The 13,122-nt window shown below is 34.9% G+C and overlaps 1 protein-coding gene across 1 annotated transcript in view; it reads right to left on the bottom strand.

Annotated features, from left to right (window-relative positions):
- The window catches only part of LOC150077254 (dyslexia-associated protein KIAA0319), a 281,532-nt gene that overhangs the window by 131,347 nt on the left and 137,063 nt on the right, over positions 1 to 13,122 (bottom strand). The window contains exon 12 of the mRNA XM_090386205.1: positions 5,068 to 5,200. Coding sequence (XP_090242331.1) covers positions 5,068 to 5,200 — 133 coding nt within the window. The remainder of the gene's footprint in view (positions 1 to 5,067; positions 5,201 to 13,122) is intronic.

Here is a 13,122-nt window from a genome sequence, read left to right as displayed (position 1 = left end):
AGCACGAGCTCCAGGCTTCAAGGCTGCTAAGGATAGACTGACCATTATGTTAGGAGCAAATGCAAGTGGCGACTTTAAACTGAAGCCTGTTGCTGTTTATCATGCAGCCAATCCACAAGCGTTAAAAGGGATCGTAAGGACTACCCTGGGTATTTACTTTAGAAATAGCAGAAGCGGGTGGATGACAGGGCAGATCTTCACTGATCCTCTACTACATGTGTCTACATGTGTTTGAGGATGTGTTTCGAAGCTACTGCAAAAAAGAAAAATTTGGATTTTAAGCTTTTAATTATTTTGGACAATGCGCCAAGTCACCCTCCAACCTTTGCTGAACTGTCAGCAAACATTAAAATCCTGTTTTTACTACCGAACACAACATCTCTTATCCAGCCACTTGACCAAGGAGTAATTGTTGCTTTAAAGCACTATTACACAAGACACACATTTAAGATGCTGATAGCAGAAACAGAGGGCAAAAATGCACCAAGAGTTAAAGACTTCTGGAAGCGATTCAACATAAAGAATGCAATTTACATAATTGTGGAGGCTTGGAACGAAGTGACAAAAGAATGCTTACATGGTGTTTGGCGGCCTCTTTTACCAGATTTTATTCGTAATTTTAAAGGCTTTGATCCTGTAAACGAGCTTCCTAAATTAAAATCACATTGTGTTGCCCTCGCAAAGCGGGTTGGCTTTGAGGAATTGGAGGAAGAAGATTTAGAAGAGTTGCTTCAGTCTCATGAAGAACTTTCAACTGAAGAACTGCAACAACTTGTTGCTGGAGGGTAGGTGGAAGATAAGGAAGACGACAAAGTGGAATGCCTGAACGCCACCATAAAACAGCTTTCTACTTCAGAGTTATCTTCAGTTTAAAATTCATTTGAGAAAAGTATGCAATGGCTAGAAGCCAACGATTATAATGCAAAAAGTAGTAGAAGAGCACTTCATACAATTCGATCTGCATTGGAGCCATATAAGCAGCTGCTTTGTGAAAGAAGGAAGATTGCGAAATAACAGAAACTAGATGTCTTTTTTATGAAAACACCCAAGAAAGAGACAGAAAATGAGCCACACGCCTGTAGTTCTGGCGTGACCACATTTCGTCCAAAGTCCTCATCGGCATCTCTTCCACCTCCCAGTTCCGATAATGATTACAACCTGCCGCCACTTTCCCCATAATTCCGCTGCTTCAACCCTCTCTCAAGCTCTTTCCCTCAAGCTGTCTTCATTTATTTTTAAGGTAAGAATCTAAATTTAAATGATTAAATTATTAATTTTACATTTTTCAACTGTGTAAGTGTTTTATTACGATTTTATTTATTGTGTTTGGTAATGTTTTGGTTACAAATGTGTGTCCAATCTTGGGTGGTCAGCACCTAACCCTATTTTTCCCATAGGGCCTGTTGTTTATATTGTACGATTTTGCATTGCACAAGGGTTTCTAGGAACACAACTATCGTGTTATAGGAGGACTGACTGTAGAGTGGAAATGGATGCTTTCCATTCAGTAGTTAGATTTGCCTCCAAATTAGTCTAATATCTTTTAATATATTTTTGGCCTTCCATCTTCTTTGTCTTGCTATATCTTTAAATTTCTTATAATTTATAAGATTATCAATAGTTGGACATCTACAAAATAAATTAGGCAATTTTTTTTTCTGACTTTTTTTATTTTTTTAGAGATAGAAATACTAGAAGTGTATTAAATATTGATTGTGAACTAAATAATACAATTTCATAAGAAAAAGGAAATTGGAAGAGAAACTGTTGAAGCTAAAAGTAAACAAGACACCTGATACTGATGGAATCTATCAAATTATATTAAAAGCTACAAAAAAGAGGTATTCTAATTACAATAATTAGAGCATCCTTGGATTTGGGGGGGGAAGGTCTCTACAAACTGGAGATGTGAAGATGTATCACCTAATCACAATGGTGGTTCAAAGGGAGAACTAAGTGATTACAAAACTGCAAGTTTGACTTCTATTCCAGAAAAAATTATGGAATACATAGTTAAAAAGTAATACCAGATCGTTTGGATAAGACTACAGGTTTATGTAAGCAATCAGATCATGGATTTGTCATGCCCAACAAATAAGATTAGCTACTCAGACTGAAAATGGCAACTGATTCTGCAAAATATCTATTGATTCATTTTTTATTTTTTGTGTTCAATGATGCTGAGAAGTACTGGAGACTCACCTACAAAAACATTCATATCTGAAAATGAAGCAAATGAGTGATGAAATCTGCACTACCTTCAATGGGAATGTGCACCGTGTAGTCAGAGGCAGCAGTAAGGAAATAACCTCATTGAAGAAAAGAACAGAATCTTCTTCTCCTCTTGCTTTAGATTCTCAACAACCTTAGCAATAGAAATATCTTCAACTAAGTCAGAATCATCCTTCTGATTTTGAATCAGATTCTATCTAGTTTGGTAATCTAATTCCAAAATTAGCATTAACTGAGACATATGATAGAAGAAAGCAAGCTTATACAGCATCACCCAAAAAAAAAAAAAAAACTTCCCATTTCTCTCATTCGGTCACTCCAAATGTTTGTCTAGTTCAGCCTTAAATTTATTTAAGCTATTAACTTCCACAAAAACAGATGGAAGTCTTTTCCAGAAGTCAACTACCCTCCAGCTAAAGGTAAACCTCCACTTATCTGATCTACAACTGTCATTCTTCGATTTGAATGTTCGCCCATTCAGGTTCTTAATCTGAGCAAGCAGAAGAATTCCATCAGCATTGAGACTGCTCAAAGCATTCAAAGCCTTATACACTTCAATCAGATCACCTCGCAGATGCTAGTCTCCAGATGCTGCAACTTGCAGAACTTGAGCCTCTCTTGGTAAGAGCACCCCTTTGTTTCTCTCACCAATTGTGTTGCCCTTCTGTGTACTCATTCTAGCAACTCTACATCCTTCCTAAAATGAGGCATCCAGACCTGTACGCAGTACTCAAAGTGTGGCCTGACCATTGCCTCATACAAAGGGATAATCACTTCCTTGTCTCTGCTGGAAAAAGTCCTACATATCACTGACAAGACTCCATGACCTGCTTCTGCAGCCTGTCTGCACTGTTCAGAGAACTTCATATCTGCATGCAACAAATGGTCATTTGGTGCATGCCGGCACCTCATCAGCAAAAAGGCTTTTTGAAGAAATATTTTTTTTTCATCATGTAATCAATTTTGTTTGAATAAACACACATAATGATTGTAATATAAGACAACATAACTGCACCCAAAACTGGCTATTATGCACAGATAAGTAACATTTTGAAGACTAAATGGACAAGGCATAATATATTATGGGTTGAAATTAACTATATAATATTGGTGTAAATACACCATAGTTTACCCATAAATTTAACTACATAAGAAGTGTAATGGCATCATTTGATTTTATCTCATATTGTGACTACCTCTTCACAACAAGATACCAAGTATTGCACTACTTCGAATAAATAACATTTCTCTAGTAGAGGAGACTACTCTTATTTATTCTCAGTGGGCACTACCACCCAGATGTGTATCAGTGGGTTGACAGGTACCCTGATAATGCAGATATGCCATCACGGTTGCGAAGTTAATTCTACAATATGAGAGATGCCAAATGGTGAAGATAATGATAATATTTTGAAGATTAAATGCAAAGGCATAATATGCTATGGGTTGAAATTAACTATATAATATCAATGTAAATACACAATAGTTTAACCATAAATTTAACTACATAAGTAGTGTAACGACATTGTTTGATTTTATCTCATATTGTGGCTACCTTCACAACAAGATACCAGATATTTAGTAGAGGAGACTACTGTTATTTATTCTCAGTGGGCACCATCACCCAGATATATGGTGGTGCCCACCCGCCCACCAATGAGTGAGCCAACAAGCTCCAAAATGGGTACCTGCTGGCCCACTAATGAGTAAGCTAACAAGCTTCGAAATGCATCTGGGTTTGCAAGCTCCGATACACATCTGGGTGGTGGTGCCCACTGAGAATAAATAACAGTAGTCTCCTCTACTATAGAAGCATTATTTATTCGAAGTAGTGCAATACCTGGTATCTCATTGTGAAGGTAGCCACAATATGAGATAAAATCAAACGATGCCATTACACTACTTATGTAGTTAAATTTATGGGTAAACTACGGTGTATTTACACCGATATTATATAGTTAATTTCAACCCATAACATATTATGCCTTATGCATATAGTCTTCAAAGTATTATCATCATCTTCACCATTTGGCATCTCTCATATTGTGGAATTAACTTCACAACTGTGATGGCATGTCTGCATTATCAGGGTACCTACCTGCCCGCCCACCGATGATCGAGCCAACAAGCTCCGATACACGTCTGGGTGGTGGTGCCCACTGAGAATAAATAACAGTAGTCTCCTTTACTAGAGAAGCGTTATTTATTCGAAGTAGTGCAATACCTGGTATCTCGTTGTGAAGGTAGCCACAATATGAGATAAAATCAAATGATGCTTTATATAATTAAATTGATGGATAAACTATGGTGTATTTACACTGATATTATACAGATAAATAACATACTGAAGAGCAAGCATTATATATAACTTTTTTTCCCTCCCTCCTCCAAATAAATTCAGTTTACATTTGTTTCAGAAACACATCAATGGCATTTTTTGACTGACAATGGGAAACAACTTTCCTATTGAGAAAAACAGCTGATAAGGCAAAATTTTAATTTAGAAATCATAAAATTTAAATAGTAATTAGTCTGATTTTAACATTAAATCAAAAATTACATCCCAAATATGATAAAAGTCCAGATCACAGATAGCCTAACCTAAAAATAAGCAAGATATATCAATACCTTTTAATTGAAAAATTTTGTATACTAGATTCCTGAAGAATAAATAGCTTAGGAAACCATAGTGTTAAAGCACCTAGCATGAACGTATGCAAGTATGTTCACTAAATGTGTGGAGAGAGAGAGAGAGAGAGAGAGAGAGAGAGAGAGAGAGAGATAGAGAGAGAGAGAGAGAGAGAGAATAAGAGAATACAAGAGAACGAGACTTACTTAAATCTGTAGAATCCTGGAATCAAGTTCCTCAACTGGAGAGTTGGAGTGTCATTGAGCTGTGATCCGTAACCTATTGGAACTTCCAAAACTTCCCAATGATATTTTGCGATCTTATCATCATCAGTACTAACTGAATAAAAGAATGCCAGTTCAATTTATAAATGATTATTTTATTTTCCATAAGCAATTGCTAGCCCAGTGGTTCCCTGACTTTTGGTCCATAGACTACTTTGTCAGAACACAAAGATCCCAAGGACAACCTCCCAACCAAATGTAATTTGCCATTGCAAAGAGGTAATCAGAATTAGTAGGACAAACAGCATAACCTTTGCTGAAACTACAAAGTGATGTCTGGTTCCAAGCTGGACAGTTTCAGTCTCATCAAAAGTAGCACCATTCCTCCTACTTTTCTTTGGACCTATGATCTTTTCAGTGCAACCTTCACAAAACTGTCTACCTTCTCTGACAGCATCTCAACATCTGTTCAATATAACTCGTTAAATTTTTATTGGGAAAAAATTCTTCTAAAATCCTTGGAGAAAGGTGGGATAAGCCTTCATAATTTGCTTCAGTAAAAAGTATCCTAGATTTGTAATTGGATTTTTTGTTCTTTTCAAATTCTATCTGTAGTTCTGGGAAATACTTCCCACAGTTCAGAAAAGTCCTACAGAAGTGGTCTGAAGTCTATTTTGCCCATAAACTTCTTCCTTAAATGTAAGCATGTCAGAAAGTATTAAGTAGTCAAATATGCAAAACCTACTCAAAACAAACTGCCTAATCTGTTCATTGATCTCAGACTACATCCTATGCCGCTGCTGATACATTTATTGAATAATTCAATTTAAGTGGAAATCAAACATGCATTTAAACAGTCTGAATTACAAATATCTGATATTCTTATCATGTCCTGCTTTAAGCTATGTAAGAATTGTACGTGTCACTTTTAAAATCCTTCTTGTTCCTGTTAAAAGGGTTATTTGATCTAAATATAGCTTTTTAAAATAGTATTAAAGGATATATTATTATTATTATACTTTTAGTGGCCTGGTAGCTATATGTAGTTCATCTTCTCACAAAAACTTTTAATTCATAATTTATCCTGTATATCAAATATGGTGACAGCTTTTCCTTAAGACAAAATTCAACCTCAATATGTCTAAATATCTGCAAAATATGCAGATATTTATAGATATATTTTGTAAAATATGCCAGTTGGGAAACACTAGGAATCTTATATGCAGTCCAGCATCACAGAACTAAAAGTCACGGTTGAAAACATAACATTTTGCCCTACTGTACAGTTCACAGGTAAGTGAGTATTCTGTACCATAACAACCAGTGAACTTCAACATGGAAAAAGAACTGCAATTCCAATGTCCTCGCAGTGCTTTCAAAAAAAGCCCAAAATCAGGAATGTGTCCTCTGATAAAGTTAAATTTTTACTACTTTATTCAAAATTTCTTCAAGATCAGTGGGTATCTTTTTTATTCAATACAAATTGTTCATAATGAATGCTATAGATATGTTACTATTACCAAGTACAAACTGCCTGGAAATATGCCGAATATTTCACCCTCAAATACCTGAATTTGCATCTTGAATCTACGATGGTCACCATAACAGTGAACTTCTTAAAAATATAAAAAAAAAAAAAAAAAATACTGGCTCTGTCATAAGTAAATCTGGTGTTTCCAGCCATGAATATTAATCAATTGTTAGTAACATCCAGGGATAATGATATCTTATGAGTGACATTCTATTTTAAAAACAAGCATCACTTTTGCAATGGGGACCTTCGTAGCCAGGTGGGAAGGAGCAGCAGTGCATAGCACACGCTTCTTGATTAGACCGGGGTTCAAGCCCGTCACCACCAAATACGGAGGATGCGGAAAGGTCAGGGAATGACCACCGCATATCCCAGAGCAATATGGCCTTAGTTGCTAATGCTCCTAAAAAAACCAAATAACAACAACTTTTTGCAATTATTAATGAAGCAGAGTGGGATCAAAGTTCTCTGTTATGATCTTTTCCATTTTGCAGCTAATAATAATACCCAGGATGAAACTTCTGTAATGCTAGAATTTTCCCATAAGAAGTAATTTTTATTTAGTCAGTTGTTTGCATTTGTCTCAAAAAAAAAAAAAAAAAAAAAAGCAAGAACTTTACCAATGTTGCCTGTGTGTTAAGATCCAAAATAGTTGGGAGGATAACTATTTTGTTAGTCAAGGTATTCTATATATGTATAGAATAAATTTCTATATATATAGAAATATATTCATACTACAGGCACCAATGACACATCGTGGTCAGGTAATATCTTCTAAAATGATAAGCACTGTAACCAATAAAAATACAGTTCAAAAGCCTAAAAATATTCTCTCACTCTGTGACTAACAGCCAAAAATCCAATTTCTACTCTCGCTTGACCTGCTGACACTTGAAAAGGAAACTGTACACTCTTTTAAAAACTCGTCCATCTCCATCTCAAAATCTGAAAAATTCTGTTCATACGGCTGCCTCAACAAATCTTGCTCCTGCATTTCTTTTACCATGTCAAATATGATGATTCTTGGTTATAAGAATCAATTTTGAATGCTTTCTTGATATTTTTCTAAAGCAGATTTCTGAGGGTCACTAACATGAAACAATAAGCAGTTTCGTTTCTGGCTTATTGAGCTTTTCTGTTAGTGCAATCTATTAAAAACTGGTAGTAAACTCAATCTAATTGTATTTGTAATGATATCGATAGCAGGAATTCTGTGGAATTTTACATTATTATGGTGAAATGTGCTTTTTTTTATCATTGTTTTATTGGTTTTTTTTTTTGGCTGGTGCAGCATAATTCATAGGCTTTCTTGTACCATGCGGCCATTACTAATACTAAATTATGTATCATATTAAGGCTAAATTAGTTTTGAATAAATAGCATACTCTACATTATTATTCATTGCATGTTTTGTTTTCAGGCTCATTTAACTCTGTTACAAATCATAAAATCCTGTACATGATGAAGTTCGTTGGGGTTTATAATCTCGGTTTTTTTGTACTGTACATGTATCTACAAGACCAAAAGTTGGACTTACGTACATGAAAAAAAAATAAATAAATAAATATGTAATGATACAATTAAATATGTAATAACTTGGTATGTCCCTAGACATACCAAGTTCCATGATGTACCACTTTCCCTCTTCCACAGTCCTTTATCCTCCTCACCTTCAACGAACTCAAAACTGAGCCAGTCCTCAGACAGAAATTTTTGAATATCTTTACCCTATACTGACTGCATCTTGCCTTCCAATATCACAGCATTGCCATACAGTCATACAAGACTGTTCTCCCAGTCACTCACTGGAGAAGAATATGAGGATTTACCTGTATTCTCAAGATTCTTTGCAGCCAGAGATGGATAGCTCGTTCCTCTATGAATATTCCTTCTAGTCACTGCATAGCCAGTCACTCTCTGTCCTCCTTCTGGAGTACTACATTCCAGGCTGTCGTTACTCTGTACCTTTAGAGAATTTACCTGGGCTGTTTGTGAAGAAGGTTCCAACACAACACTTTGCCTGTTATAACCACTGCCATCCATCAGATCACGCATACATTTTCTACCTTCAGGTTGTTCATGTTCCAATGTACGAATTTTCTTATTCATATTACTGAAGTAGGGTGAACATTCATCATTATCCTGAGAAATTTAACTCAATATGGTACGTAGAACACTTCTGTATGACACTCTCCAGAAATTAAAATGAATATGAAATAATGAAAAATTATTAAAAACAATTAAAATAATTAATTTAAAAATTAAAAAAGTTTAATGTAAATGTGGCAAAAACCACTTTCCTTCCTGAAGCTGACATGGCTTTTTGGCCATATGTCTTGAACACAGGAATGCAAATTACCAATTATGTGTGAGCCTGGATCTTAAATAGCAAGATTATTTGTCTTTGTGCATGAAAGGAAACGACCACGAATTGAAGATTAGATATGGATGGCAAACACTAATAGAACTGTCATGTAATTTAATTTTGATAGTTTCTGCAATTAAAAGTCTAATATAATTATTTTGGACACTAAGTATTTTTGGCCTCGTTGAATAAAAATGTGTGGTTTTCATTAATGGTATGGAAGGCCAATTCTGACGCTGCTCAATGAGAAGCATGGACTGAGGATGCATGCTGTTTTACTCCACATCCAGCGTACACCACGTCGAGCCTTATCAAGACAAGTCACAATCAATGCAAGAAATGTATACCAGGTCATTGAAAATCAATGTTGCGAAAGGGAAAAAGACTGAGCAATTATTCAGTATAGCATGTAATTTCCATATTGGTCTGGCCACAATTTTAAATTAGGTATCTTTAAAGAATCTGTTCAGCTGTTTGTGGCACTGTTCAACGTATGGGACAGATATAAATATTTTTTGATGTTACCACTGTTGGTTGGTGTAGTTTTTTGCATCCTATCCTTAGCTAGTATCCTAATTCGGTTTATCGTAGCAAGGAGATAACCCCTATTTAAGAATCTGCTGGTTAATATCTGTATTTCTGAGTCTAAAGCAGATTCCGTCGTTGAATATTTATAGGCAATGAGAAATTGATTAAAAATAATACCTTTTGTAGGTAAATGGGTGATAGCTGTTATAATGCAGAAGCATACATTTGTTGGCTTACGATAAATGTTATATTGTATTTTATTCGCGTCCCAAGTAAGTGTGAAATTTAGAAAATTTAATAACTTTGTATAAGTATTTTCCCTTTCCAATGTAAAATAGAGTCTAGGATGAATATTATTAAATTAATGCAAAACGTCTTGAATAGTGCAACTATCAGTAATAACAGGAACATCATCTAAATACCTCCCATAGTATGTGATAAGGGGTAAAAATGGCATCAATCATTGAGAGGTAGACCTCTAATATTAAGTTGCTTAGACCCAATCCCATTGACAAATCAAAAATTTGTTTGTATACCTTGTCTTGAAAGGTGATATAGTTGGCTTCAACTAAGAGTTTAATTAAGGGAAAAATTTCTTTAATTAATCGGTATACAGTTATTATTTAATATATCCCAAAGAATATTTAATGTGTATTCAGCATTTACATTCGCATATAACGAAGTAACGTCCAGTGAGAATAAATTATTATGATCACCGAGTTTACAGTCCTTAAGGTTATTAAATAACATGTCATAATTTTTTATCCCAAATTGTATCGCCTGTCTAAAGGGTTTTATAATACTATATACATGTGTGGCTAAGGATGAAAATGCCGAGTTCCTGTAAGAAATGACGGTAGAATAAGAAAATCGGTTTTATGCAGTTTTACCTGACCAAAAAGTGCTGGGATATTGTATGTTCAACTCCTTTAACTGAGACATAGTAACGTAGTAATTTTTCCGATATGGAGTTAACATTTTATTGTACCAACTGACCAAACTGGTAAATAGTAGTGGGTCTACTTCAAGATAAGTGGAGGTGTCTGATATAGCCAAATCTAACTTATTAATATAATCAGTTTTATCAAGTATTACTACTGTATCTCCTTTATGTGCTCCCTGAATAATAATGTCTTTATTTTCCCGAAGTTCATGTAAAGCTGAGATTTCGTGTCTATTTAATTTAGGAAGTTGCATGCCTTTTATGTTATTCACCACTTGGTCGACAAAAAGATTTATTCATTCAACAAGTTAACCAAGTGGTGAATAAATTCAGATTAGGAAAGACAGATGTAGGATAGATGTGCGGAAATTTGTCTTTAGCCAGCGGATAGTTAGTTGGTGGAACAGACTTCCATCCCTTGTTGTGGAAGTTGATAGCCTAAATAAATTTAAGGCTCAGCTGGACAGGTATTTCGAATGAACGGAGGAGGGGTGAAATGGAAGTGGTTTTTTTTTTTGGCTGATGCTGCATAAGGTTGCTTTCTTGCATCATATGCCTCTACTAATGCTAATGCTAACATAAAAGGCATGCGACTTCCCAAATTGAACAGACATGAAATCTGTTTTACGTGAACTTCGGGAAAATAAAGACATTATTATTCAGAGAGCAGATAAAGGAGATACAGTAGTAATAGTTGCTAAAACTGATTATATTAATAAGTTAGGTTTGGTTATATCAGATACCTCCACTTATCTTGAAGTAGACCCACTACTCTTTACCAATTTGGTCAATCAGTACAATAAAACATTAACCATCTATCGGAAAAATTACTACACTACTATGTCTCATTTAAAGGAGTTGAAGGCAAGAACATACAACAACTCAGCACTTTTTGGTCATGTAAAACTGAATAAAACCAGATTTCCTATTCGCCCATCGTTTCTTACAGGAACTTGGCATTTTCATCATTAGCCACACATGTATATAGTTTAAAATTTGAGATAAAAAACTATAATACATTATTTAATAACCTTAAGGACTGTAGACTTGATGATAATGATAATTTATTCTCACTGGATGTTACTGTTATATATGAATGTAAACATTGAATACTGTTAGATATTCTTTGGGAAATGTTAAATAATAACTATACCGATTAATTATACAAAACTTTCTATTAAAGAAATTTTTCACTTAATTACACTCTTACTTGAAGCCAACTATATCAACTTTCAAGACAAAGCATACAAACAAATTTTGGTTTGCCAATGGGATTGAGTCTAAGCAGCTTAATATCGGAGGTCTACCTCGTGGTGCATAATGGACACTTCACCTTATTGAGGTACTCATGCACAAGTGAGCAAATTGTACCAAAAATGGTCCAACAGCTAGAAAAAACAAAAGCCAACAGAGGATAAAAAGAAAATTGTACATTCTAACAATGGGCCACGATCAGTAAAATGGAGATATCTGCATAATGCTATCACAGAATTCTATTCTACTCTATTAAATACAAACAGTTGTGGGTATACTGAACACAGAAACAGTGCAAAAAGGTCACACCCAAGAAATCCCAGTTCTAGTCCTTCCATGCTGATGGCAGGACCAAGATATGTTGATAGTAGCATGAATCAATGGCCCACTGTGCATGTGTCAACACTGGTGTGGGGAGGGTTTTCATAGAACATGTTAGGTCCCCCTAATACCAGTAGATCAATGTCTGGACGTACAGCCTACTTGAACATTGCAGCCAAGTGTACCCTTTGTGCTCAGAGTTTATCTGGTAATGGCAACTTCTAGTAGGATAAAGTGCCACTTTACAAGGCAAATAAGTTGGCAATGGTTCCGTGAACATGATAAATGAACTATAATTAACTAGCCTGCATGGTAACTGGATCACGACCCAACTGAGCATCATCCTCATGGAATGAACTGTTCATGGCAGATATCTACTTCTGTCCAATTGGATGCAAGTGGAGGATGTGACTGAGTCTGCATAGCTAGTTTGAGTTTGCATTAATGGAATAATTTCAGCATCTCATAAAGTTATTGTCTCTTTGACTTCAGAATGTTGTGAAAGTTAAAGGGGATACTACTCACTATTCAGTTGGTGTAACTAATAGTCAGCAGTTTGTGTACCTAAAAAAACTGGCCATTCAATAAATATTTCATTATGATATTGTACAGATTCACAAATCATTCATGCTGCCATGTTTTTCACTTTCACTGCATTCATTCAATCACAAATCTCTGAATTTGCAATTCAAAGTACTTATCTGGATTAAATTTGCATATTTACAATTGTCAAAGCAATGCACAGCCAAAATTTAAAACATTTCAACATTAATTTGGATCTTGAACCAGTCTGTGAACCACATTTTGAGAACCACTGGATTAGAAGGCAATTAATAAATATAATGTGCAAAAATATATTATTACAGAAAAACAAAAACTAAACTTTATAAATAAAAAGCGATTATACAGCTTATTCTAGTTATCAGTTATATATTAGTGCAAACTACACAACTTAAAATTACAGATTGTTTTATATTATTTCATAAATTTATGTGAAACCTAATAACCCATTATAATTTGAAGTTTTCAAAACTTCAAATGTGTAAAGAATGGCATTTTCAAGGTTATAAATGTCACAAGAGATGTCTCAAGTCA

The sequence above is a fragment of the Mastigoproctus giganteus genome, chromosome 12 (genome assembly GCF_048544385.1).
Source record: "Mastigoproctus giganteus isolate SK-2022 chromosome 12, ASM4854438v1, whole genome shotgun sequence".
Classification (NCBI taxonomy): Eukaryota; Metazoa; Arthropoda; class Arachnida; order Uropygi; family Thelyphonidae; genus Mastigoproctus; species Mastigoproctus giganteus.
This window is presented reverse-complemented; position numbering and strand designations above follow the sequence as displayed.